The sequence below is a fragment of the Callospermophilus lateralis genome, chromosome 12, assembly GCF_048772815.1.
Source record: "Callospermophilus lateralis isolate mCalLat2 chromosome 12, mCalLat2.hap1, whole genome shotgun sequence".
Lineage (NCBI taxonomy): Eukaryota > Metazoa > Chordata > Mammalia > Rodentia > Sciuridae > Callospermophilus > Callospermophilus lateralis.
Window position 1 is genome coordinate 108,104,411 of NC_135316.1, and position 27,449 is coordinate 108,131,859.

General features: G+C 45.5%; 1 protein-coding gene across 1 annotated transcript in view; it reads left to right on the forward strand.

The window, feature by feature from the left end:
• Window positions 1-27,449, forward strand: part of Myo16 (myosin XVI) — a 393,713-nt gene that overhangs the window by 37,435 nt on the left and 328,829 nt on the right. Inside the window, exon 2 of the mRNA XM_076872404.2 lies at window positions 14,851-14,921. Coding sequence (XP_076728519.2) covers window positions 14,851-14,921 — 71 coding nt within the window. The remainder of the gene's footprint in view (window positions 1-14,850; window positions 14,922-27,449) is intronic.

Consider the following 27,449-nt stretch of genomic DNA (forward strand, 5'->3'; position numbering starts at 1 on the left):
CTGATTGTCCACTTGATGGGACTGAGAGGTGCCCAAGATCAGGAGTGTCCGGGTGTGTCGGTGAGGGTGTTTCTGGGAATGACTGGCATGTGGACGGCAAACCGAGGGGCAGACCCACCCTACAGGTGGGCAGCATAGTCCACTAGGTTGGGGGCCTGGATGGAACACACAGGTAGAAGGATGAGGGGCAGCAGCAGCAGTAGCTTGGAGGGAGCTTCCATCCCTGCTGGGGTGGCCTGGGGACATCAGACTCCAGCTTCACTCTTCCAACATGGACTCTCCAGAGAATTTCCAGGCCTTTGCTCCTGAACTGCATCAATGGTGCCCATTGTTCTGAGGCTCCAGCTTCTTGGACTGAGAAGCTGCTGGTTCCTCCAGCTCTCCAGCCTGTGGACGGCCACTGTAGGACCGTCCAGGTCATGTAAGCCAATCTAATAAATCCCCTTTTTAGAATCATACCTATGGATACATCCTGCTGGCTTGTTCCTCTGGAGAACCTTGACTTATGCACACAGGCAGGACTACAGCATGACCAAGTGAGTCTGTTCCAGGAAGGCAAGATTGTTTCCATGCATAAAAATAAGATTCAATAAATACAACTTCCTCATAGAATAGAGGACAGAAATCACACCATCACCTCAGAAGATAAAGAAGATGCACTTAAAAACACAGAATCCTGTCATATTACTAAAGTGTATGGACACAAGACCTCAAAATCCATGTGATGCATTAATTCCTCACCTGTTGGAAGCCTCTCTGTCAACCATAAGCTGCACCAAACCAGAGAGCTGAGAACAGGGATCTGCCCAAGATTTCTGGAATTCAGATCCCAGTTCTGCCTCTCACCATCCGTATGTCCCTGGCATGTTCCTGTGTGCCCTGTTTCTCCAGGTGGAGAAGGAGAGTACTAGCTCAGTTTCTTATTATTTGTGAAGCAAAGAGTAGAGTCATGACTTGCCAAGGAACAGGGTCCCTGGAAAACAGGGCAGGCCCTTGCGTAGGGTCCCTGGAGTGCTGCACCCCAGGAGTTCCAAGCCAGCAAACCTGAAGTGGATGGCCCTGTGCTCAGGTTCAAGTTAGCACAGATCCTTCCTCCCTCACTGTCGCCAGATCCAGGGTGCATATTCCCTACGAGAAGAGACCATTGTCCTGAGATTCTGCAGTCTTTTAAACCACAACTTTCAACATTCAGTACATTAAATAATGTTAATGGTGGGGAGACCAAGATGCAGAAGCAGGAGACATGACAGCTGTGGAAGCCGACCCTGGGGATGCGGACATGGGGTAAGCAGGTTTGATCCCATGATAGCTCTGACCAGTCTATGCAGAAAGAATGAGAAAGCTAAACTCCTGCTAGAGAAGTGGGATCTACATGAAAGTCTCAAGTAGAAACCTTGGACTTCAAGGTCACGGGACTGACTGAAGTTGAACTGACGAGTTTGACAGTTGACGGTACTGAGCTGCAAAGAATCACACTGTGCTGGTCAGTAGAAAACATGTGCTCGGGAAAACAGGGGCATAGGAGAGACGAGGCCGCAGGGAGAAGATGAACCTGCCTGTCCGTGCGCTCCTTGAGTGGACCATGGGATGGATGGGTCACTTGCCACGTTGGAAGAGATGAATGGTAAGTAATTTTCTAAAACAGATTCCACGCACTAGATGCCTATTTGAGAAGCACTAAAAATCCCTCTACTGAACAATTATCAAGTTTGTCCTCCTTCTCCTCCACCCTCTGATCCACTGGGTTTTAAGCTATGTGAGGCAGGCCGTTTTCTGATTTTCTTGCTGCACCACCAAATATTAAGTCAGTACGCAGTGCACAAAAGACACTCACTAAAATGTTTTGTTAGTTGTAACTACACATTGGATTGGGATCTGGGTGTCGTGGTCAGTCGGGCAGTGAGGGACCTAGTCTTCAGGCTTAAGACCTCCAGGCTTTAGTTAGATCTGGTATTGGTCAAGGTGGGAGGAAAGTAGAAACTTAAGCTTGTTGCCAGGGTAGCGTGGACTTCGTCTTCACTGGTTGAAGCTTGGAAGGTCAGTGTGGCTGGGGGGCTTCAGCCATGCTTGATTCCACAGTGCACCTGCCTACTTAGTGAAGTCCAACCTCCTGCAGCCTAGGCCATGCCCAGCCCTCCTGGGTCTCCTTGGCCAGGAGGGCAGCTAGCAGCATCATTGGCTGCCTGTTAGTGCACATGAACCTGACCTAACTCAGAAGCTGCCACCTAAGGGTCACTGAGCCATGTGCCTCCGTGGAGACCCAGGAAGGGCCTCACCGTGAGCTTCAAGAACTTGGTGAGATTCCTGTGAATGGTTGCCAGGCTTCATGGCTTCAAGCTAAGTAGGTGTGTGGACATGGATTCCCGCTGCCATCTGCCCTTTCAGGTATTGTGATCTTTGAGGTGTGTGGACGTTCAAGCCATAGGGACAGAGGTTGTTAAGGTTTGGATGTGGTGTCTCCCAAAAGCTCACATGTGAGAGAGACAGTGCAAGAAGGTTCAGAGAAGGAATGACTGGGTAACAAGAGCCTTAACCCAATCAGTGCATTTACCCCCTGATGGGATTAACTGAGTACGGCTGAAGGCAGGTGGGGTGTGGCTGGAGGGGGTGGAGCATTGGGGTGTGGCTTTGGGATATATATTTGTATCTGGAGAGTGGAGATCTCTCTCTCTCTCTCTCTCTCTCTCTCTCTCCTTTCTAATCATCGTGTGAGCTGTTTCCCTGTGCCACACTCTTCTGCCATGATGTTCAGCCTCACCTTGAGCCCTGAGGAATGGAATCTGCTGTCTATGGATTGAGACTGCTGAAACCCTGAGCCCTCAAATAAGCTTTTCCTTCTCTGCCATTGTTCTGGTCAGGTCTTTAAGTCACAGTAGCAAAACAGCTGATGAAACAGGGGTACTCATAGTGACTGTCGGATGGTAAGAATCTGGTGGCAGGACCCAGGGATTGGTACAGTTAGAAAGTTCTGCTCGTGGATCTGAAGTCTGAAGCATAGTTGGGGGCTGGGACCTTATCTGAGACCTCCCCATGCTCCACCCAGGTTCCACGTCCTGGTGCCTCCTGGCTCAGCAGTGTGTACTGAGAAGGAGCTGCGTGTTCTTAAGAACGTGTGGTGGACACAGCAATAAGGGGCATGTTCTCCGTGGCAAATCTGTGGGAATGGGTCCTCCGCTGCCTCTCAGTGTCCCCACCTCCTCATCTGTTGCTCCCGAACAGGCGGACAGAGGGGGTTTCTGAGGCTGTAAAATACTTCCATCTTGTCTCAGTGTCTTTGGGAGCCATGCGTACCAGAATCTCCAGCAGTGCTTCTTAGACACACAGAGTTAGGTCCCACATCGAGAGGCAGGACTAGGGCCTGACTCTAGGCGGGTAGAAAGAACCTCAGACATAACCAGGTGTGTTGCCCACAGAGCGTGGCCTACATGGCTGAGACGTCGCGGTTTCCTGTTGGGGCAGGCACTGAGAGCAAACACATGCCCTGAGAAGCCCTGAACCAGGGAAATATATATTGAGAACCCTTATGTCATTCTTAGACATCCTAAAATTTGAGCTTCACTTAAGGCAAGAAATCTGTACTTAAGCAGTGTTGCTGGGCTGGGGTGTGGCTCAGTGGTACGGTGCTCACCTAGCATTCTTGTGGCACTGAGTTCGATCCTCAACACCACATAAATATAAAATAAAGATATTGTGTCTACTTAAAACTAAAAAAAAAATAATTTTAAAAAATAAGATAAAGCAGTGTTGCTATGCAAATAGACATTTCCGTGGTGTTGATAAAATAATGTGCATATTTCTGCTTTCTTCTTCCCTTCTTTCTTGATGCATTAATGAGACAAGATAGAATTGTTAAGAGACTTCTTAGAGGATGATCAACTGTGTGGAAATTCTCACCTGTACGTTTTTAAGAGTCTTCACATTGATGTCTCCATTCTTGTATCAAGAAGAAAGTAATTGAACTTGCTTGATGCTTTGTTGTTAATCATTATAACTTTTTTTTTAAAGAAATAAAACCAAACTTACACAAAATTGTCCCAGATAATTCAAAGAATTCCCAAAGACCCCTCAAGGAGGTGTATCAACTACTAATATTGTCCACATAGGTTTTGTCCTTCTGTCTCTCTAGGAAATGTATTTTGTGGGGCTTCAAACTGGTACAAAATTAGAATCCACAATAATGTTTCTTTTACTCTCACATTGCTTTTGATTTTACTTTTTTTCCGTATTTTTGTTGGTACATTGTAATTATACATAATGATGGGATTCATTGTCACATATTCATGTATGCACACAATATAACAGTATAAGTTGGCCAGTATCATTTACTTCCCTTTCCCCCTTCCTCCCTCCCCAGTTCCCTTTCCTCTGCTCTCCTGATCTCTCTTTGATTTTCATGAGACCCCCCCCCCCCACACACACACCTTTCTTTTCCATTTTCCTCTCTAGATTTTACATATGAGAGAAAACATATGGCCCTTAACTTTTTGAGTTTGGCTTTCCTTGCTTACCATAATGTGCTCAAATTCTATTCCCTTTTCCTGCAGATGACATGATTTCATTTTCCTGTATGGCCAAATAAAACTTGCTCGTGTGTATATACCTCATCTTCTCCATCCATTCATCCACTGTTGGACACTGAGGCTGGTCCGGAGTTTGGCTATTGTGAATCGTGCTGCTGTGAGCATGGGTGTGCACGTATCACGATAGTGTGACGACTTTAACACTTCAGCATAGATACCAAGGAGTGGTGTAGAGGGGACATGGTGGTGCTCTGTCTTTTGGAGGAACCTCCATATTGACTTCCACACTGATTTTCACTGTGGGTGGGGTTGAACTAATTCATGATTCACCAACAGCATAAAAGTGTTCCCTTTTCTCCACAACCTCTCCATCATTTATTACTACTTAGAGCCTAGATGGCTGCCATTCTAATCAGAAATAACATGAAACTTCACTGTAATTTTTTATTTCCTTGGTCCCTAAAAATGTTGAACATTTTTTAATAATTTGTTGATCATTTGTATTTCTTCTTTTGAGAAGTGTCTATTCAGTTATTTTGCACAATTATTTGTTTTTATTTAAAAAAATTTTTAGTTGTCAATATACCATTATTTTACTTATTTATATGTGGTGCTGAGATTTGAACCCAGTGTCTCACCTACTAGGCAAGTGCTCTACCACTGGACTACAACCCCAGCCCTCTTTTGCTCATTTATTAATTAGGATATTTGTTTTTTGGTGTTAAGTTTATTGAGTTCTTCATATGTTCTGGATATTACTCCGCTGTCAAAAAGTAAGGGCAAAAGATTTTTCTCCCATTCTGTAGGTTCTCTCTTCACATTCTTTTTTTTTAAGAGAGAGTGAGAGAGGGAGAGAGAGAGAGAGAATTTTTTAATATTTTAGTTATCGGCGGACACAGCATCTTTGTTTGTATGTGGTGCTGAGGATCGAACCCGGGCCGCACACATGCCAGGCGAGCGCGCTACCACTTGAGCCACATCCCCAGCCCCTCTCTTCACATTCTTGTTCACATTCTTGCATTGGTATGTACAAGCTCTTTAATATGATGTCATCCCATTTATTAACTCTTGCATTGTTTCCTGAGCTTTAGGGAAAAAAGTCATTGCCTGTGCCTATATGCTGGTATGTTGACCCTGTGTTTTCTTCTAGGAGTTGTATTGTTTCTGGTCTAATTCCTAGGTTTTTGATCTGTTTTGAGTTGACTTTTGTTCAGGTGAGAGATAAGGATCTATTCTCATCCTTTGACATGGTTGACCAGTTTTCCCAGCACCATTTGTTAAGAAGCCTGAATTTTCTCTAGCATATATCTTTGGGACCTTTGTCAAGGATTAGATGGCTGTATCTGCGAGGGCTTGTCTCTGTCTTCTATCCTGTACCACTGGTCTATATGTGTCTTTTTATGCCAGTACCAAGCAGTTTTTGTTAAAGTAGCTCTGCAGTATTATTTGAAGTCAGGTATTGTGATGCTTCTAGAATTTCTTTTTTTGGTTTAAAATTACTGTGGGTATTCTGGGTCTTTTACTCTTCCAAATGAATTTTAGGAATGTTATTACATTTTTCCTCCTAGTTCTGTGAAGAATTTCATTGGTATTTGATGGGGATTACGTTGAATCTGTGTATTACTCTTGGTAATATGACCATCTTAACAATCTTGATTCTGCCTATCCACTAACGTGAGAGGTCTTTCTGTCTTATAGTGTCTTTTTCAGTTTCTTTCTTCTGCAGTCTATAGTTTTCGTTGCAGAGGTCTTTCACCTCCTTGGTTATATTTATTCCCAGGCGTTTTATTTTAACTGTTGTAAATGGGATGGTTTTCCTGATTTCTTTCTCAGTAGATTTGTGATTGATCTTTTTGAATGTCATATTGATTTCTGTATGTTGGTTCTGTAACCTGCTGTTTTGCTGAATTTGTTTATTACTCTAGTAGTCTTCTGATGGAGCATTTTGGATCTTCTAAGCTGGGGTATTGTCGTCTGGAAACAGTGTTAGACTTTTTCCTTTTCTATTTTTATTCTTTTTATTTCCGCTCTTGCCTGATTGCTCTGGCTAGGATTTCTAGCACTATATTAAATAGGAGTGGAAAGAGTAGACATCCTTGTCTTGTTCCAGATTTTGAAGGAAATGATTTCAGTTTTTCCCCCATTCACTAGGATGTTGGCTTTGGGGAGTGTGTGTGTGTGTGTGTGTGTGTGTGTGTGTGTGTAACCTATATGATGTTGAGGTCGGTTGCTTCTATTCCTAGTTTCTTCAGTATTTTTATCATGAATGGGTGCTGGATTTTGCCAATGGCTTTCTCTCAATCTGTTCCAATGACCACATGATTTTTACCTTTATTCTACGTATGTGGTGAATTACATTTATTGATGTGCATGTGCTAAGACATCCTTGCAGTCCTTGAGGGAATCCATCCTGGTCATGATGTATGGTCTTCTTCTTATGTTGTTGAATATGATTTTCTGATATTTTGTGAAGGATTTTTGCAGCTAGTTTATCGGGGATACAGGCTCACAGTTTTCTTTCCTGGGTGAGTCCTTATCTGTTTTTTGTATCGTGGTTGTACTGTCTTCACAGCATGAATTTGGAAGTGTTCCATCCCTTTCTATTTCAAGGAACAATTTGAGGGGCATTGGCATTAGTTCTTCTTTAAAGGTCTAATAGAATTCAGGTGAAAAGTCATCTGTTTTGGGGCTTTTCTTTGTTAGAAGTCTTTTTTTTAATGTTTCTATCTAATTGTTATTGGTCTGTTTAGGTTTTCTTTTGTTTCCACAACTTCTTTTATTAGCTTATTTTATCCCTAATACTAAGGTTCATTTTGATGTAATTATACAAGCATGGAATAGAATCTGCTCTCATTCAGTCTCCAGTGCTCCCCCGTCTCTTTCCTCCTCCCTTCCCCTATTTTCTTTTTTTTATTCCACTGAATCTTTCTTCTAAACATTTACATAGATTTTTTTTTAGAATTAGTGTCTTGTGGATATGCAGAGAGGTGAGACTGACTGTCATAGATTGTTCATAGAAAACTGTTCTGATTCATTCCATCTCTCTCCCACCTCCCCATCCCTCCTCCCTCCTGCTCAGCCCCTTCTCTACTCCACTGATCTCCCTTCCATTTTCATGGAATCTCCCACCACCACCTTTTTTTTGGCCTTCCTTCATCTTTATTTTGGTCTGGCTCCTGCATATCAGAGACAACATTGGAGTTTTGACTTTCTGTGTTTGACTTAATTTAGTCAGCCTGATGGTTTTCCAGTTCCACTCATTTACTGACAAATGCCACAATTTCATTCTTCTACTTTTTAAAATATCATTTTTATTGTTATTGTTTATTTTTTATGTGGTGATGGGGATTGAACTCAGGGCTTCATGCATGCTAGGCAGGTGCTTTACCACTGAGCTATCTCTTTAGCCCCAGTTTCATTCTTCTTTAAGGCTGAGTAGTACTTCATTGTGTATTTATACCACAGTTTCTTTATCTATTCATCTGTTGAAGGGCACCTAGATTGGTTCCTTAGCTTGGCTATTGTGAGTTGTGCTGCTATAAACATTGAAGTGACTGCATCCCTGAGTATGCTCATTTTAGAACCTTTGGATATAGGCCAAGGAGAGGGATAGCTGGGTCATGTGATAGTTACATTCCTGTTTTTTTTTAGATCTATCCATACTGATTTTCAGAGTGCTTATATTAACTTGCAGTTCTACAAATAATGTGTGAGTATGCTTTTTTCCCCACATCCTCTTCAACATTTATTTTTGTTTGTATTTTTTGACAGTTGCTATTCTGACTGGAGTGAGATGAAATCTCAGTGAACTTTTGATTTGCATTTGCCTAATTGCTAGAGATGTCAGACATTTTTTCATGTATTTGCCAACGAATTGTATTTCTTCTTTTGAGAAGTGTCTGTTGAGTTATTTTTTGCCTATTCACAATAACCTAAAAAAAATCTTGGGAATTAATCTAATGAAGGAGATGAAAGCCCACAGCAATGAAAACCACAGGACACTGAAGAAAGACATTGCAGAAGACTTTGAAGGATGGAAAGACCTCTCATGTTCTTGGATAAGCAGAATTAATGTTGTCAAAATGTCTACAGTACCAAAAATATTGCACATGTTCACTGCAATCCGTATCAAAATACCAGTGACATTTTTCATAGAACTAGAAAAAAATCTGTTCTAAAATTCATTTGGAGGAATAAGAGGGCTGAATGGACAAAGTCATCCTGACCAAGAAGATCGCTGTGAGAGGCATCACAACACCTGGTCTCCAGGTGAACTAGAGAGCTGTAGGCAGGGAGACATCATGGCATCGGCACCAAAGCAAACCGGAGGGCCAGTGAAACAGAACAGTAGAAAGAGACAAACCCACACAGATAAAGTCATCCAATACTCAACAAAGTCCTCAAAACAGGTATTGGAGAAAAGATAGCCTTTTTCATTAATAGTGTAAAGAACACTTGAAATTCATATGTAGAAGAATGACACTCGATCCCTATCTCTGACCCAAAGTCAATTCAAAGTCGATCAAAGATTTTAGTATATGAGGCCAGAATCTCTGCCAGAATTGAACAATTGAGATTGGTCAATGCTCAATGCTCCAACATATGGGCACAGATATCAACTTCCTTAACAAGACTCCTAAAGGCGAGAAAGAAAATCAAGAATCCATAAATGGGATGGCATCAAATTAAAAAGCTTCTGAAAAGCAAAGGAAACAAGGGGTTGAAAAGAGAGCCTACAGAAAGGGATAAGAGTTTTTCCACCTTACACAGGGGATTAATGTTGAAAATATATACAGAACGCAAAAAACTGAATGCCCAAAACCCCCAAATAAACCAGTTAATAAATGGGCAAGGAACTGAACTGTTTAGATTTCTGTTTCCTCTTGATTCAGTTTTGGCAGGTGATATGTTTCTAGGAATGTACACATTTCTTCTAGGTTTTAATTTATTGGAGTATAAGATTTCAAAAGAGTCCCTAATGATCCATTGGATTTCTGTGATGTGAGTGATAGCCAAAGTAATCCTTTAATTTTATAAATTTAAGTTTTCTATCTTTTTTATTTGGTTAGTTTGGCTAGGAGTTTATCAATGTTGGTTATCTTTTCACAGAACCAACTGTTTAATCGATTTTTTGTATTGTTTTAATTTTCTATTTCTCTGATTTTCTTTCTTTCTTTCAACAGTTTTGGCATGGGCTTGTTCTTGTTTTTTGACATTCTTGAGAAAATAATCATTAGGTTGTTTTTCTGGGATTTTTCTGATCTTTGTACGTAGGCACTCCTAGCTATAAAGTCTCCTTTAAAAACTGATTTCATAGTGTCCCAGAGGTTCTGGTGGGTTGCATCACTATTCTTGCTTGAGTCAATTTTTAAATTTATGTCCTGATTTCTACTACTGTCCATTCATCATTCAAAAGTGTATTATTCAGTCTCCACGTGTTTATATAGTTTCTGTAGTTTTTTTTTCTGAGTGTTCATTTCTAATTTCATTTGATCAGATAATATGCAAAGATCTGCTGGGAGCCATCAGCCAAGTAGGTATGACTATTTCCTTGCCAGCGCATCCCATGTTAATTGTGGTAGTGCTGGCATATCTTTGCTAATGGTGTCACCAGTGATGCAATTTTTCCAAAGGAACTGTCAATTGGCTTGGTGTCGTGGCATTTCTGTATCCTCCTCCCTTCTGCTAGTGATGGTCTAAATTTGGGGGCCAATGGCTATATGCTGGACCGGTAGTCAGTGACGGGTATGATCCAATTGCAGTGGTATCAACCTAAGACAGGAGGCTGACGCCTAAAGGTCAGTTGCCTAAAGGTCAGTTTTCCAATGACGGGTAAGAACCATATGTTGAATTGGACAACCTACCAGGCACGGTCCTTAAGCCACATTAACCTCACTCCCCCACTGGCACCAAGGCCAAATTTGGGGGCCAACAGAGGTGAGGCAAAGTACCTCACCCCCCCCCCCCCCACTGGTGCATAGACCTATCCACAAGTATGGCTGTATGCTGGACCCGTAGTCAGTGACGGGTATGATCCAGTTGCAGTGGTATCAACCTAAGACAGGAGGCTGACGCCTAAAGGTCAGTTTTCCAATGACGGGTAAGTGCCATATGTTGAACTGGACAACCTACCAGGCACGGTCCTTAAGCCACATTACTTGTTGTTTAATTAATCAGAAGGGGGGAGATGCTGGGAGCCATCAGCCAAGTAGGTATGACAATTTCCTTGCCAGCGTACCCCCATGTTTCTTTAGTGGAAGGACTCATGGAAATAGGACATTTTGCAGGACATTGCATGTAAGGTGACCTTGCTCAAGGACCAGGGCGGATCCGTGTGTTTAGGGTGTTCCCCCTTTAGAATAGGGCGGTTCAGCATAATAGGAGATTAGGGTGTTCCCCCTTTAGAATAGGGCGTATCCTGCTGCTGAGTTCCTCTTGAGTTCTTAGGGTCAGACAGTATATTTTGGGAGACAGAAGCCCATGTGGAGTGGATTTGGGCAGAGTGTGGATTTGGGCAGAGAACGTGGATTCCCCCAGAACGTGTTTGTAGACGGCTGGTGTGAGTTCGGGAATAAAGAATTGCTGTTTGAATCTACAAGCTGTGTGGTGGCTCGTGATTTGTGCCCAGCCAGAGACTGCGGCAAAGATCTATAATATTTTTTTTGTATTTGCTAAGAGTTGCTTTGTGGTCTAAAATATGATCTATTTTGGATAACTTTACATGAGTAGGTAAGAAAAAAAGTGAATCTGGTTGTTGTTTGATGAAGTATTCTGTAGATATCTAACAAGTTCATTTGATTTATATTTTTTGAGGTCTAAAGAGTCTTTACTGAGTTTATGTCTGAATGTTCTATCTATGGTGAAACATGTAGAAATCACCAGTAGTGTTGTACTGTAGTATATTCTGAGTCTTTATGTCAAGTCGTGTCTGTTTTATGTAATTTGGAACACTGATATTTGGGGCATAAATATCATTGCTAAATCTTCTTGTTGGATGATTCACTTTTCCAGTATGAAGTGACTGTTTTTGTCTCTTCTGATTAATTATGGCTTGAAACCTGCGTGGTCAGATGTCACATAGCGACTCCTGCTTGGTCCAGACTCCGTTTGCATGGTATATCAGTTTCCATACTTTCACTTTCAGCCTATGGCTGTCTTTGCTTATAGGATGAGTCTCTTGCAAACAACATGTGGTAGTCTTATTTTTTAATCCATTCTGTCAGCCTATCTCTTTTATATAGAGAATGAGACCATTTACATTCAGTGTTATTGTAGAGAGATGGTTATTAACTCCTGCCCTTTTGATGTATGTCTAGTGTTTAATTTGGTCCTGTTTCTCATTTACTTATCGATTCTTCAAATGAGATTTGTCCTTTGTGAGCTCTATAGTTCGGTTTTGATTTCTTCTCCATGTATTATTTCTTTAAGTATTTTCTTTGCTCCTAATTTTAAATGTAGCATCCTGTGAAGGTATGAGCCATGATCAAGGTGATACTGTGTGACAGTCAGTATGGAGAGCTACACAGTGGTTTGTACCTAATGAAAGCTCTAGAGAGTATTTTGATTTGCATTTATCCAATAGAAATGTTGAACATTTTTTTAATATATTTGTTGATCGATTGTATATCATCTTCTAAGAAGTGTTTGTTCCTTGGCCCATTTATTGATTGGGTTATTTGGTTTTTTGGTGTTAAGATTTTTGAGTTCTTTATTCAAAAGAGATTAGTGCTCTATCTGATGTGCATGTGGTAAAACTTTGTTCCCAAAATGTAGGCTCTCTATTTACCTCACTGATTGTTTCTTTTGCTGAGAAGTTTTTTAGTTTGAATCCATCCCATTCATCGATTCTTGATTTTAATTCTTGTGCTATAGGAGTTTTATTAAGGAAGTTGGGGCCTAATCCAACATGATAGAGATTAGGGCCTACTTTTTTTTCTAATAGACACAGTGTCTCTGGTTTAATTCCTAGGTCCTTGATCCACTTTGAGTTGAGTTTTGTGCATGGTGAGAGATAGGCATTTAATTTCATTTTGTTGCATAGTGCTGGTGGGACTGGAAATTGGTGCAGCCAATATGGAAAGCAGTAAAGAGATTCCTTGGAAAACTGGGAATGGAACCACCATGTGACCCAGCTATTCCTCACCTCAGTCTATACCCAAAGGACTTAAACACAGCATACTACAGGGACACAGCCTCATCGATGTTTACAGCAGCACAATTCACAATAGCTAAACTGTGGAACCAACCTAGATGCCCTTCAGTAGATAAATGGATAAAAAAAATGTGGTATATATACACAATGGAATATTATTCAGCAATAAAAGAGAATAAAATCATGGCATTTTCAGGTAAATGGATGGAGTTGTCGAATATAATACTAAGTGAAAAAAACAAAAACCAAATGCCGAACGTTTTCTCTGATATAAGGTTGCTGATTCATAATGGGGTTGCGGGGGGAGTGTGGGAGGATTAGACTATCTCTAGATAGGGCAGAAGGGAGGAAGGCGAAGGGAGGGGACATGGGGGTAGGAAAGACAGTGGAAAGTGATGGACATCATTACCCTATGTATAGCTATGAAGACACAAATGGTGTGACTCTACTTTGTGAACAACCAGACACATGGAAAATTGTGCTCTGTATGTGTGATATGAATTGTAATGCATTCTGCTGTCATACATAACAAATTAGAAGAAAAAAAGGTCAGATTAAGTCTGAAAAAAAAAAAAAAAGAAAGCTCTAGAGAGGGAGAGTGCTGAGGCCTGTGCCCTCTACAGGTAATTGGAACCATGTTACCGAATCCATGCCTAACGGCTGTCTTTTTAAAGAAAGTATTTTAATCTAAATTTGGGCAGTTTCCCACAAATTAGTAACTTTGAGGCATTAACTTGGTGTTTCCTGTTGTGATTTTGAGATTCCATTATCCCAGTGCTGTTTTAGGTTAAGACCACGACCCTTGGAGTTGGGGTGCTGTACCTGAGCTCCGCATCCCCTGCCCCACCTGTAGTCCCAGGCACACATCCTCCACCAGAGCCTCTGTTCCTCACTGGAAAACCTGTAGTGATGGAGAGAATGAAAGCATGTTTTATGAAGTGTCCAGGACAGTGTTGGACTCTTAGGTGCATAGAAGAGTGTTCAGTATGTTAGTCTCAGAAGATGGTCCCATTCTTCTTCAGAAGTGCATGTTGTAAACTAATTTTTATACTAGTGACATTTCTTCATCTCTCTTAACATGTAGTGATGTCCCCATGCTCTGTGTTTAACCGAGTCCGGACTTGGTTGGTACTGGCATAGGTGTATGAGAACATGCTGTCCTTATTTTGCCAATAGCTGACTTCATCTTATTCTAGAGTCTCACCTGGGGTAGAGGGGAAACCAGTTCATATCCAGTCTGTGGTTCTAATTGTTCAGTCTAATAATGGAAACTGCCCCATCAGAGACTAGTCCTTTCTGGGAAAAGCAAAACGCCCCCTACCCTGGCCCCTGGCTCCCTCGTGGGGGTCTGACTATGGAGGGCACCAAGCTTGCCACTCACATCTGCAGGGCAGGAATGGTTTTCTCAGTCTTCCCCTTCCTGTGTCTCCTTCCTCCTCCGTCTCCATCTGCTTACTATCAGCTCACAGGAGCCTACTATTAAACTCTCAGGAACTTTATGAGTCAGTTGTAAACCAGTTAAAAATTCCTGTATTAAAAATCATTTAAGGGCTGGGGATGTGGCTCAAGTGGTAGTGTGCTCGCCTGGCATGCGCGTGGCGCTGGGTTCAATCCTCAGCACCACATAAAAATAAAGATGTTGTGTCCGCCGAAAACTAAAAAATAAATATTTTAAAAATTCTCTCTCTCTCTCTCTCTCTCTCTCTCTCTCTCTCTCTCTTTAAAAAAAAAAAAGTGACTTGTTGGTGCTTGAGGGCCACATTGGAGGGCTCCTATAGGTGTCCTGGTGAGACTGCAGGTTTCAAACTAGAGTTTTAAAATGGAGTTGCTTAGGCTCAGACCTCAGCCATCCTCACACCACCTGAGCCCGGTGAAGTGGTGGCTGTTATTTATTTTTGTTAAACTAAAGAAGTGTGAATGTGACACTTTAGTACACCAGCTGTGAAGATCCGGCCACCCTTGTTCCTTCCCATGACCATCACTGGTATGGCCAAGAGAAGGCGGGTGTTTGGCTGGGAGGAGGAACCCACCAGTTGTGACCAAACGAAATGGAAGCTGGTGTAGGCTTCTCCCCTGGCTCAGCTGCTGTGGTCTCAGGTGTCAGTGAAACCCTGCAGGTCGCGGTCGGGGTGTGGACGAGATCTGCTACAACTCCGTTCTCCTCTCTCATTTTTTCAGTGCTCCGGCTCCTGAAGGAGGGGGCGGATCCGCACACTCTCGTCTCCTCAGGAGGGTCCTTGCTCCATCTGGTAAGAACCGTGGCGGTCAGGGAGAGGTGGGGGCCCCTGGAGAAGAAGCATGACTCAAGGGCTGAGGCCCAAAGTGCACATCTCTCTGACAGATGGCGTGGAGGAGAATGATGTGCTTCCAATCAACAGGCTGGATAAGGGGCTGCACTTATGATTTCTGCTTGAAGTTTGTAAATAATCTTTAACAAATGTAGTTAGACAGCGTCTGCCCAAAGGGAAATGTTTTCAAAATTAAGTGGTGTTCAAGGAATGAGTGAAGCGGTCCTGCACTGGTTGGGCAGTAGTGGACACTTGCCCTGTATTTTCTTCTGTAACTGTCCTTATTGCCCTAATGACATTTTACTCCCTTGCTTATCATTTGGCTCATATCAGTGAATAGAACTCCCCTTACATGCCTTCACAAATGAAAAGAGGGAATGATTAAGTAAATAAATAACTGCATGCATAAGTAAGTGTTATTATTATAAATTTATTAGGTTCACATGCAGGAGAGTTTTTGCTGACTTAGGCATAAAAATTAAGAAAAAAATCAACAATTACTTGATTTAGGGACATTTAGGACTTATTTGAAGATGATAACTTAAAATAAAAAATACCAAGATAACATTAGGAAAAATTCTAATTTAGGGTTATCTACCAGGACAAAAGCATTTCTTCAGGTTCTAGCGACTGTGATAGAGAGGGGTCCTGCCTCCCCCCTCACAGGGCTGCTGACCTCTACTGCACTTTGGAGCCACCTGGGAGCTGTAAAAACCTAACCCCTGATGTCCAGAGACCCCCACTTGGCTTTTCTGGGCTGGAGCTTGACCCCAGCCATGGGGGAAAACTGCTTAAAGGAGACAGACTCCTACCGAAGGTGCACAAAATCTGGAAAGCAGCTAATTGTGGAAAGCCAGCAGTCAGAATGTGGACAGGAGGTGCTTTGCAGAGAGTGCAGGTGGCCTCTCACCAGCACTTGTCGGAGACCCAGGGAGGTGGGCAGGTGACCCTTCCTTCCCTGGAGTGCCCTGGTCGGAGACTCTGCACCTTGCACTGCCTTCCTGGTGCTCGCAGTGAGCGCTGCCTCCCTAGATCCCACCGCTGGTTCTAAGCAGCCCTAAGCTCCCCACCCTCTCCTGAGAGCCTTCTGCAGGTAAGGGGCCTCTCGGCCAGCGTCCCCGGGTGTTGGCACCAGGTCCAGTCCTCTGTGTTTGCTTCTCCAGGGGGAGGTGGGTCTTTTCCAGGAGTGAGCCTGGAGAAGTCACTCTGATGTGACCAAGGAAGCGCTGTCTGTGGGTGAGTGACGGGGAGGGGAGATGAGAAGGGAGAGGGGCCAGGGCTAGTTCCTAGCCCCTGAGTGTTGAAGGATCTGAGTTCTCTGAGTAGATAAGCCTCTGTCCTAGGAATCAGAACATCATCAGCTTTTTCTTCAGATTTGAAAAGCCAGAAAGCCGCCATCTCTCGTTGCCTGGCAGCCACCATGCCGAACCACAGTCTCTTCCCTGGGGCGTCAGCTTCCTTGCTGGCCTCCCATCTTGCCCTCCCTGGACTCCCAGCCCCACATGGCAGCTGGGTCGTCACTTTTTCTCCAAAATGCCCCAGGAATCTCCCTTCTCACTCAGTAAAATCCCAAGTCTGGCCTGTGGCCGAGTCCTGGCCCTCAGCTGTGGGACCCATCTTCCGGCTCCTGCTCCCTGCTCTGCCCACCCTGGTCACTTGCTGCTCCTCAGCCCACAGGCCCTGGTGCTCCTCTGTGTGACCTGCGGTTATCATGGCCCAGGTGCACGCTTGCTGTGGGTTCTGCTCCAGCCCCTCTCCAGTGGCCACCCTGTCTTGCCCACAGGGCACGACACCCTGCAGGAAGCCCATCACAGGCAAGGCCACTTCATCCCTTTATTGTCCTTCTTTACCTTTATGGCATAGGGGCCCTGCCGCTGCTGTGCTCACTGGAGTCAGCTCAGTGGCAGCGAGGACCATCAGCTCTGTGACCCCCAGAGCACACCTGGCATGGCAGGATGGTGGGGGATAGTCATGGTGGACGGCTGACTAATGTGACTGTCTGATAGATTAACCTGAGGCTTGTGCAGACAGGGCCGAGAAGGTTCCAGACACGCGTTGTGTGCTCATCCTGAGTTGGTTTTCTGGAGGGAGACAGAATCTCACTCGTGGATGACTGTGGACCAGAGAGGATGATAGGGGGCGCAGGAAGGGGCCCTTTATCCAGTCCCGCAGCACAGGAGCCCTGCCTCTCCACAGTCCTGCCCTGGGGCTTCCACCTGAGGGTTTGGTGCCTTGCTCTCTCCCAGACGGTAACTCGGACACTGCAGCCGGTCGTCTTAGACGCTTGTCCCATCATGTGGTGGGTGGCCTTGCAGTGCGAGGGGGGCCGCTGATTAGAGAAGGCCCAGGATGTGAGCCTGTTCTGGTTAAGGAGAAGGCCGTCACCTTAGGCCCAGGTAGAGGGAGTAGAGATTCGCAAACAGCAGGGCCAGAAGGAAACCTGAGGCCCCCGTGCTGCGGCTGGGCTGGCGTTGCTCACTGGGGCCTTGAGACCAGGACAAAGGAGGACCACGTGAGGACCTAGAGGTGGCTGCTGAGGGAGCAGGGTCTGGGCTGGAGCCTCCTCCTGGGATGACTGAGCAAATAGAAACAAATGAACAATTGCAGGTTGCCAGAGAGACAAAATTACAGGTTTCAGAAAGCCGTGGGGGCTGAGGAAGGCAATTTAGCCATCTCCAGTGTCAAGCGTGGGTGGCTGGCTGGGCCCCACCCCGCGGGCATCCTGCACTGCGCGGCTCCTCAGGCTGAGGCCCTAATTACATGGCTTCCACCGCTGCCCTGGAGCGGAGGCAGCAGGGTGCCCGGGGCCAGCCTGAGCTGCAGGAATGAGGAGGTTCCCGGGACCCTCCTCGTCTAGATCCAGTAGCATTCAGCCAACACCGTAGTCTAGGTATGGATTCTTGTAAGACATTCTCTTAGAAGTGCCAGAAAACCTTTTATTTTGGGAATTAAAAATCCTCATAGGATCCAATTTTGATATTTGAGAAGCAGATTTTCACATTTTTAGTCAAGTAGTATCTTTACTTAAACTTCTCGTTAACACATTTTCTGCAAATACCCTTGGCTCGGTCTGTTTACCCAGCATGATTAACTCATGCAACACTGCAACACATAGGACAGTAGCAAGCACTGTATGCTGGGGGTGGTGGGGGAATAATGGCCATCGGAACAGCATCTGCCCCTAGGAGGTGCATCACAGGAGGACCACAGGGAAGAAACCTCAGATTTAACCCTTGCTGAGAAGTTATGTCCTTGGGAACAGAATTACATAGGTTTGGCTCAGTTGTCCAGAGTTCTGTGTCATTGTGTTTAATAACTGAACCGTGAGAACGACATGCAGAGCTTTTCAGTCTGTACTGTGCAGGTCAGATCACAGCTGAGCCCAAGTGAAATGCTTTGGAAATAAGAAATGCCCTTTCTTCTACTGAGTGAATTCTACTTTTACAAAAACATGGCATTTAGAGAGTGGAATTTCTGCAGATGCTAAAAATATGGAGCTATAGTAGATTAAAAAAAATGTCCAAGATGTCAGTACATGCCAAAACAGGCTAAAGAATATAAAAATAGTGCTTGCAGCCATCAGATAGATACTACAGATAGGTAGGTTATACATAGATGATAGGAGGTAGGTAGGGCAGATAGATAATCCTTTGCCTAGCACAGAAAATACCTGAAGGAAAGAAAAGTTTTTGAAAGTGACTTGGATGGGAAAGAAATGAGATCTTTGCATTTTTAGTGTTTCCTGTTACATATTGCTTGAGCATTTCAAATAAGCATGTTTCATATAGTAACAAACTAATAAATAAGGCTGTTTTGATTAGATATTTAAATGTTAAGTACTTTAGTAACTTTGCTCTTCTGAAAAGAAAATCTGTTGCTCTGCAGTGGACTGCTCTTCGGGTCTCTGAGTTTCTGTCAAGTCTGCTGTTGTGAGAAGCAGAGGCAAGTAGGAGCTTCCTGCAGCAGAGGCGGTGCAACAGCTTTTCTGTTCAGAATTGAGCAGAAAATATTGTGCTTTGCTTTGCTGTTCCAAAAGGAAAAGGGCAAAATCTGCAAGGGTAAATTCAAGCAAGGATTTCCCGCATAGCACAAGAGAATGTGCCCTCTCCTGGAGCTGTCCTGCAGCGTTCCCGGATCTGGTAGAGGGAGTCACACAGCCTGTGCTGCAGGAAGCTGAGGGGCAGGGGAAGGGGCAGAGGGAGGAGAAAGGCTAACCTCAGAGGGAGGGGGCAGCCTGATGTCTACTAGAGCAAGTGAAGGCAGGTGCTCACGGAGAGAGAGAGGGACTCTTCACCTTGTCCCAGGGAAGTGATTTAAGATGCGCGTTCCTAACCAGACTTGGCTTTTTATAACCCAGCATCTGTTTGCTCTCGGAGAACCCGAGCATCCATAATTGTCAAGTGCACACTCCAGGATTTTAGATCAGCCCAGCATCCCACTGAATCCTGGGTGAGACTCAGAACTGCACTTTGGGCCTATTTTTCATGACAACCTGTGAGCATAACTTGGGAGCAAAAGGGCAACAGAAGAGCAAATTGCCATGATTTTTGGCCAGCTAGCCAGAAACTACAGGAGGTGTGCATTTCTGAGGGAACACACTGCTCGGGTGGATTTGCTGAACCTCAGATGACAAGAGAAGGCCCTTCTGAACTGGACGGCTTTCAGTTTTGTTTTGATCTTGTTTTGCTTTTATCTCTCTGCAACAAGGCAACCCATCTCATGAAGAACCAGGACCCTTTCTCGGCAGTATGAAGGCAGATAAGCAAGGCGTTTTCCACACACTTCCTGTAGGACACTGGCCACCTTCAAGAACTTGGACATGGCAGGCTTTGAAGCGTGGTGCAGAGCTTCATGTAGGAGAAACTGGAGTGCCACACCAGGACAGTTTCCCTATAGCATCGGTCCCACACCCTGGCTCAGAAGCCTTCCTTGAACAGCTCTGAGGATGTCTGACTCCCTCACGGTACCAGGACACCTGTAATTCCACAAACGCTGCTTCTGTTTCTCTCTACTGTTCCTTTCTTCTCTTGCTGTGGGGTGCTCCACTGTCTTGGCTCAGCAGCCGGCTGACTTCCCCATCACCGCTGTCTTCACTGCAGGTCCTGTGCCAGCTGTGGGCTCACAGGTACCACCTGCCAGCCTCTGGCTGAGCTAGACACAGGGCCCAGGGTGGGCCCTCGGGATGGGCTTTAACTGATGACGGTGGAAACCTCAATTCTGCAGCCCCACATGACTCAAGGCCTCTGATCTTTTAAAGCTGTATGGGTACATGACCATCCATTTAATCTCATGGAAATTAGTCTTCAGTGAAGTTTATCTTTTAAGTTAGAGTTCAATTTGCTTTTTAACTGATACATAAAACATAAAAACTATACACACTAGTGGAGGACCTGTGATGGTTCAGTCATGTTCGCAGCGTGTGTGTCTGACTCAGCTGGATGTGTCCATCGGCTGAACATTTCTTAATGGTGAGAGCAGTCAAGACTCTTCTTCACGCTTTTCTTTGTTCCTCTGCTTGATCAATTCCCGTTGGCTCCCACTGTCCACAGTGATGCGCAGAGTGTTGTATGTGCTTTCTGACTCCAGAGCAGAGTGCGCAAAGCTAGACCATGTGCAAATCAGGTTTATTTAGCCTACAGTTCTGGAAGCTGAAAGTCTGAGATGAGTGAGCCCCCAGTTCAGCTCAGGGGTGGCCTCTTTAGCTGTCCCATTGGGTGGATGGCATCATGGCAGGTGTGTGTAAGAGGAAATGATCCCCCAGAAAGACCAGAGGCTGGAGAGTGGGAAGAGTGACAAGTCTGGTACCCTGTCACATGGATGGGAAACGCTCCCCCGTCAGCACCGAGTTCGTCCTACAAATCACTCTTGTAAACTACCTGGGATCCACTATGACCCCTTCAGTCCTTACTGAGGGCACTGCTCCTAGTGCTCTGACCACTTCTCACTAGGCCCTGTCTCTGAAGGGTCACCCCCTCAACACCTCTGTGCTGTGGACCACAACTCCATACATAACCCTTGGGTCACAACCCCTGCAGAACACCGCAGCTACATGTGCCCTGCACCCCAGGCAGAGCTCTTCTTGAGGGCACTGTCCATTTATGAAGGGTGCCACTGTGTTGTCCTCCTCTGCAGACACGCTGTCAAACACAGTGCCTGGAAAAGTGTGACCTGCTACAATCTCGACCACTGGAGACGAACTCGGTGCTGACGGGGGAGCGTTTCCATCCATGTGACAGGGTACCAGACTTGTCAGGGCTATAAATTCCTGGACATGCATTAGAAGGACATCGGAGTCTTTTGAGTGACGAGCTAGTTCTTAATTAGACTCTGCTTGAGTTGCCTGGAACCTCTGGCTATTTGGAACATCTGTGGAAGTAATAAATATAATCAACTTGGGGTATTCTGAATAGTTTATCCATGGGAGGAGAGTTTGGAGGATAGCTTTGCTAGAGAAAAGACATGTAAGAAGCAAAAGTGATAAGTGCATTCAATGGCAGTTTAATGCCATCATTTATTTCTTCTTTGAAAATAACTTTGTCACCTTAGATTTGTGTCGATTTTATGGTGAACACATTCAAATTGCTCTAAGTCCTTGGAGATACATAATGCATTGTTGTTAATTATCTTCCCTGCTGTGCCAAGGAACACCCACACCTATTCCTCCTTCCAAATAATAACATCACACTCATTGATTGATGCCCCTCACCCCTGTCTCTGGGAACCACTATTCCAGCTCAGCTTCCAAGATGAACGTGTTCCATGCCACTTCCAAGTGTGATCCTGTGGTTTGTCTTTCTGTGCTTATTTCACTTCACATAATCATCCCCTGGTGTGATATAGTGGCAGAGAAGTGGACATGTTTTCATAAGAAGAAATGAAAGAGGTGGCCCGAGCTAGTGATGTGGAATGCAAAGGAGCATGTGCAGATTACAGAGTGGTGGCAAAAGTATGGGAAATAGCAACAGATCAAATGAATTTGGCTACTGTTTCTTTCTCTCTTTTTCTCTCTGCAAATTTTTTGAGCTACTGAGAACCTGTAACCCCAGCTGATTCAAATAGACTCTGCCGCTGTATCACCCTGTCCACCAGTGGCCACCAGAAGGGTCCGAGACACCTGGCTGCTTGTTGGGTACGAGAGCTGTGCCCGCCCCTGACTCACTCAATGCACAACCCCTGGAATGAACTGGACATTGTCCAGCACCGTGTTCCTCTCTCCTGTTCCGTGGCGGCTCTGGGATCAATGCGGAGAAGGGAAAGTTCTCAGGGAAAAAGAAACGGGTAGACGTTGAGGAAGTTGATGTTACGGTAGATCCAAGACTCATTTTAAAAAATTGGCAAAAGATAACTTTCATGTGTGAACATGAATTTTAATATGCGAACTGTAAGTATTTTTGTTAATTTTTTTTTAATTTTCTGAAAGATTTCAGGATTCCCCATGATGTGCTCGTTAGGGAACTAAAGAACTAAGACATTCAAAACAGCCCTCGGGCGGACGGAGGGAAAAGACATTCTCAACTTCAAAATCACCTTTGTCACTGGTTTCGATGATGATTTTCCTTCCTTTCAGCCGAGTTGGTAGTGGGGATGGTGCTGGGCTGGCACATTGACAGCCATTATCTTTGTTCAGAGACAGTGGGGGGCCGAGAAGGCAGGGCACACCCAGTGAGGTTCCAGGGCCAAGTGGGAACAGCTACTTGCTGCTCCCACCCCCCTCCACTGTCCCTGGGGGAGGAGCTGGCCACCCTGCTGTCCTCGTCTGTGGTGGGTGAAGAATGGGATATTGGGTCATAGATTGGGGTGTTAGAACTCAGTATTTCAGAGGGGAGCTGATTTTGTAGGTGGCAAGTGGAGAGGGGCAGGTAAGGACCAGCAGGTACAAAGGGAGACACCTGCGGCTCCTGCAGGGTGAGTTTTCCAGGGCTGTGGGTCACATCAGTAGGTGATGTTCAAATCCGAGAGGAGGCTGTTGCCATGTCCCCAAGTCTCCCAGGAAGGAGGGAGTGGCCGGATGGAAGCATAGGAGGCCCATGAGGACAGGGCAAGGCTGAGAAAGAAGCCCACATGATGAGCCAGTGATTCTGGAAGGATCAGCAGTAGGTTCAGACGATATAGAAGCTTTGGAAGGCCCAGGGGGAGAATAATGTGAGAACATTTTACTCACACTCGAGGAGGACTCAGGCATTAGGTTATTTCCACGGAGTGCCCTGCACAATCCTGGATAAGGAGAGATGATTTAAAATGAATGGTGTTCCAGAAGAAAGTAGTGTGTGCACACGAGGGAACCTGGGAGGTTGGCAACACAGAGCAGGCTGGGTGTGGTACACGTGGCTGCCACGTGCACAGTGTGTGGGAAGGGACGGCAGCCCGGTTCAGGTGTCTGTGTCCAGAGTCCCAGGGTCCTGTAGGACAGCAGCCTGGTTCAGGTGACTGTGTGCAGAGCCACAGGGTCCTGCAGGACGGTGGCCTGGTTCAGGGCATGTGGTGCAGAGAGTCCCAGGGTCCTGTGGGCAGCAGCCTGGTTCAGGGCATGTGGTGCAGAGTCCCAGGGTCCTGCAGGACAGCAGCCTGGTTCAGGTGACTGTGTACAGAGCCTCAGGGTCCTGCAGGACAGTGGCCTGGTTCAGGGGAATAGGGTGCAGAGCCACAGGGTCCTGCAGGGCAGCAGCCTTGTTCAGGGCATGTGGTGCAGAGTCCCAGGGTCCTGCAGGACAGCAGCCTGGTTCAGGGCATGTGGTGCAGAGAGTCCTAGGGTCCTGCAGGGCAGCAGCCTGGTTCAGGGCATGTGGTGCAGAGAGTCCTAGGGTCCTGCAGGGCAGCAGCCTTGTTCAGGGTGTGTGGTGCAGAGAGTCCTAGGGTCCTGCAGGGCAGCAGCCTGGTTCAGGGCATGTGGTGCAGAGTCCCAGGGTCCTGCTGGGCAGCAGCCTTGTTCAGGGCATGTGGTGCAGAGAGTCCTAGGGTCCTGCAGGGCAGCAGCCTGGTTCAGGGCATGTGGTGCAGAGTCCCAGGGTCCTGCAGGACAGCAGCCTGGTTCAGGGCATGTGGTGCAGAGAGTCCTAGGGTCCTGCAGGGCAGCAGCCTGGTTCAGGGCATGTGGTGCAGAGAGTCCCAGGGTCCTGCAGGGCAGCAGCCTGGTTCAGGGCATGTGGTGCAGAGAGTCCTAGGGTCCTGCAGGACAGCGGCCTGGTTCAGGGATGTGTGGTGTAGGACAGCAGGCCTGGTCAGGCTTGGGTCATCCATAGAGTCACAGGGTGCTGTTAGGACAGTGGATCTGGTTCTGGGACGTGTGGTCCATGGAGCCACAGGGTCATGCTAGAAGGACACCGAGTTTTCATGATTTGTAGTCTTGTCACTCACTGTCCTGATATTATTGATAAGAAGCGCCACTTTTTCATTTTGCAATAGATCCAACAGATTATCTTCTGAGTTTTTCTAGGTATTTTGAAAGGAAGAGGATGGTTCAGGTGAGCGTGGCGACATGCTCCATGCTGCAGGCAGAGAGAAGTATTGTCACAGTTCTGCTGAGCATGACAGGAGTGTGGGCTCCTTCATTTTCTTGGTGCTGTAAGGTGTCACCAGAAATTGGTTGATACCGAGAAGAGGAGCCTGAACCGGGAAGATTTGTAGCTTGAAGGAGATCCTCTGTAGGGAGAATTAGGTTCCCCATCTGACCATGATATTGTAAGAACATTGTAGGGGGATGTTCAGCTTTCTTCATTTCTTCAGACAGGTGTGATTAGAAGGTATTTATTGCTGTCAAATTATTATTCATAATCCTCTGAAATGTGAATCTGAACCTCACTTCACTCCAGAGGGCTGATATCCCTCTCAGCCTTGCATCTTGTTAACTTTTTTTGGTGAAAGATACTGAAAATTCACAGCTCGATTATAATGTGGATTCCTGAGGCAGAGGACAAGGGAAGCTTGACAGGTCAGACGGAGGAGGTCACCTTGTTTTTTGTGCAGGTGTGATCAGAAAGATCAAGAGAGTAAAAAAGAATTCCTTGCAGATGGATTTCACAGAATAAATGGGTTCTGGGTGCCACATGATGAAACCAGTTTGCTGCTCCTTCCTGTTCTGGTCCTCACCTTCTCTGTCACTGTTCCCAAGCCTGAAGCCATGGTGAGTACGCTGCCAGGCTCCTGATGTTAGTGAGGCCTGTGCTCTTGACACATGGGGCTTGGAGTGTCTGATGCACATACCTCAGCCGAGAGCTCTTCCGTGAAGCTGCGTATGTCTGCCTTTGCCCTGATGGCTTCCTGGCATCCGGCAGTGGTCAGGCCACCACTCATGTGGCCCTGAGGCCATGGAGTTGCACGGACTTCCTGAACACTCTCGAGGCTGTCGGGGAACGGAGGACCACAGGTGTCCTCACAAAGATCTCTCCTGATCCCTGTTATAATTCTAGCCTTCCCATTTTCCACTCCTTTTCATTAAGGGTGAATTTTGCCTGTGATGCACGGTGTTCAGAAGCATATTTCCTTGCAGGGATGCCCAGTTGTCTCAGCATAGTTTGCAGAAAGAATACTTTTTCTCCCCTGAATTTTCTCTGCAGACTTTTGGAATGCTTGTTGGTCGATTAGTGTCAATGGAGCTCTTGAAGTTAGGTAGCTTTGATGCAATGACTGATTCTAAGATTTGGGGGCGATCCTCGGTCCTTTGCATTAACTTATAAATTTTAGATTCACATTTTTAATTCCTACAGAAACACCTGCAAGAATTTTCCTTGCATTTGAGTCAAATTTATGGGTCAGCATGGGGAGGGCTTCATTAATGATATTGTGCCTCTAACCCAAGAATACACTCCATGTTTCCATTTGTTTAGGTCTTCAAAAATTTTGTCTCACCAATGTTTTGTTGATTTTCAGAATGTGAGTCTTACATTTTTTGTCAGATTTTTTACTAAATATTTCAAAAAACTTATATAATTTTAATTAAAAAATAATTTCCCTAAAGTTGGTTGCCGGTATCTAGAATACCTTTGATTTCCGAGGCTTGATCTTGTGTCCTACAACTTTGCTGTGGCCAGTGGTTGGTTAGATGAGTTCAGACCCTCCATGGCATTTTCCCCACGGAGGGAAATGTCACCTGTGAAGGGGCAGCTCTCGGTCTTCTTCCATCCTAGCTGGCTCCCACTCCTTTTGCCCTGGCTGGACCTGTCGGATCAACTTGGTGAGAAGTGGTAAAGTGAATATTTATTATTCACTTTTTATTAACTGAGGCAGAAGATTTTATTAGTTTTAGCAGAAAGCATTCAGGATGTCTTGCTGATTCATCTAGTCTGCCTTTGAACTGGGACATTAAAGGGTTCACACTTATTTCCATGATTGCTTGTAGGGTCATGTGGAAGTCCACCCTTTGGCTCTGTTTACTAGTGCCCTCTTTCCACTTTTTCTGCCTTCTTAGGGATTATTTTCTATGGTTGAGGTTCATATGCTCATGGTATTATGTGCTGTATTTGGTATTTTGGTGGTTGTGTTCCTAGTTTAGGATATAACTTCGGCTTATCCCAGTCTGGTTTCCACCAACATCCTACCCTTTAACAAACAGCTGAAAACATGACTAACGACGTTCTATTCTCCCTCTCAGCACATTTTACATTTACATATATCATAAGCCCTAAGCTCCATCCTCACCTTAAATGCTGAACTGGATTTTAAAGCCATTTCAGCAATAAGCACATTCATCTCTGTTCTGACGTCTTTGCCTGTGAAGGTTCCCGGGCTCCCTGGTTCCGCACTCAGGGCTTTAGCATCCCTTTTCCCCTCTATTCTCTTTTGTGGGATTCGCGTGACATCTCCAGGCCCTCTGCTCTTTCCTTCTGTGACATCTTGTCTGCTCTTAGGTGCATCTTGGCCACGTGGGGCCTCCCATCCCCACAAGTTACCGGAGTCTCTCTCATATCTTCCTGTGACTGGCTCCATTTGAACAGGTCTCCCTCTTCCGATGGTTTCCTTTGGCCAGTTTTTCTCTTACCGTGTGTCCTGGCGTCTGCTCTTCTGCATTCCTGGGAATTTTTATTGGATTCTAGACAGGAAATTCTGCCTTGCAGGGTACTGAATATTTTTGTATTTCTGAAAATAATCTTGAGTTCTTGGGGGACTGTTGCTGTTTGGAAACAACGTGACACTTTCAAGACTTGAATGTAAGATTTCTTAGGTTGCAAGGCAGAGCAGGACTTCATTTAGAACTAATCAGCCCCGTGCTGTGTACAGGGAACGGGCACCAGTCTGGCCACTGTGAGCTCCAAGTGCTCCTTCCTTCCTCCAAGGTGGGTCCAGCTGCATGCTTGAGGGGCCTTTGGTCTTTGTGCAGCTCCTGACATCTGATGAGCCCACCTGGGTCCTGTGGCTCTCCCTGTGCCATGGACTTCCCTCAAAGCCAGGGGCTGGAACCACAGCAGGGCCTGTCTGGTTTGCATCTGGACTTTTAGTGGTCCTAGGTCTTGTCTTTCTTTTCTGTAATTGAGTCCAACCATAAGGTAATTCTGG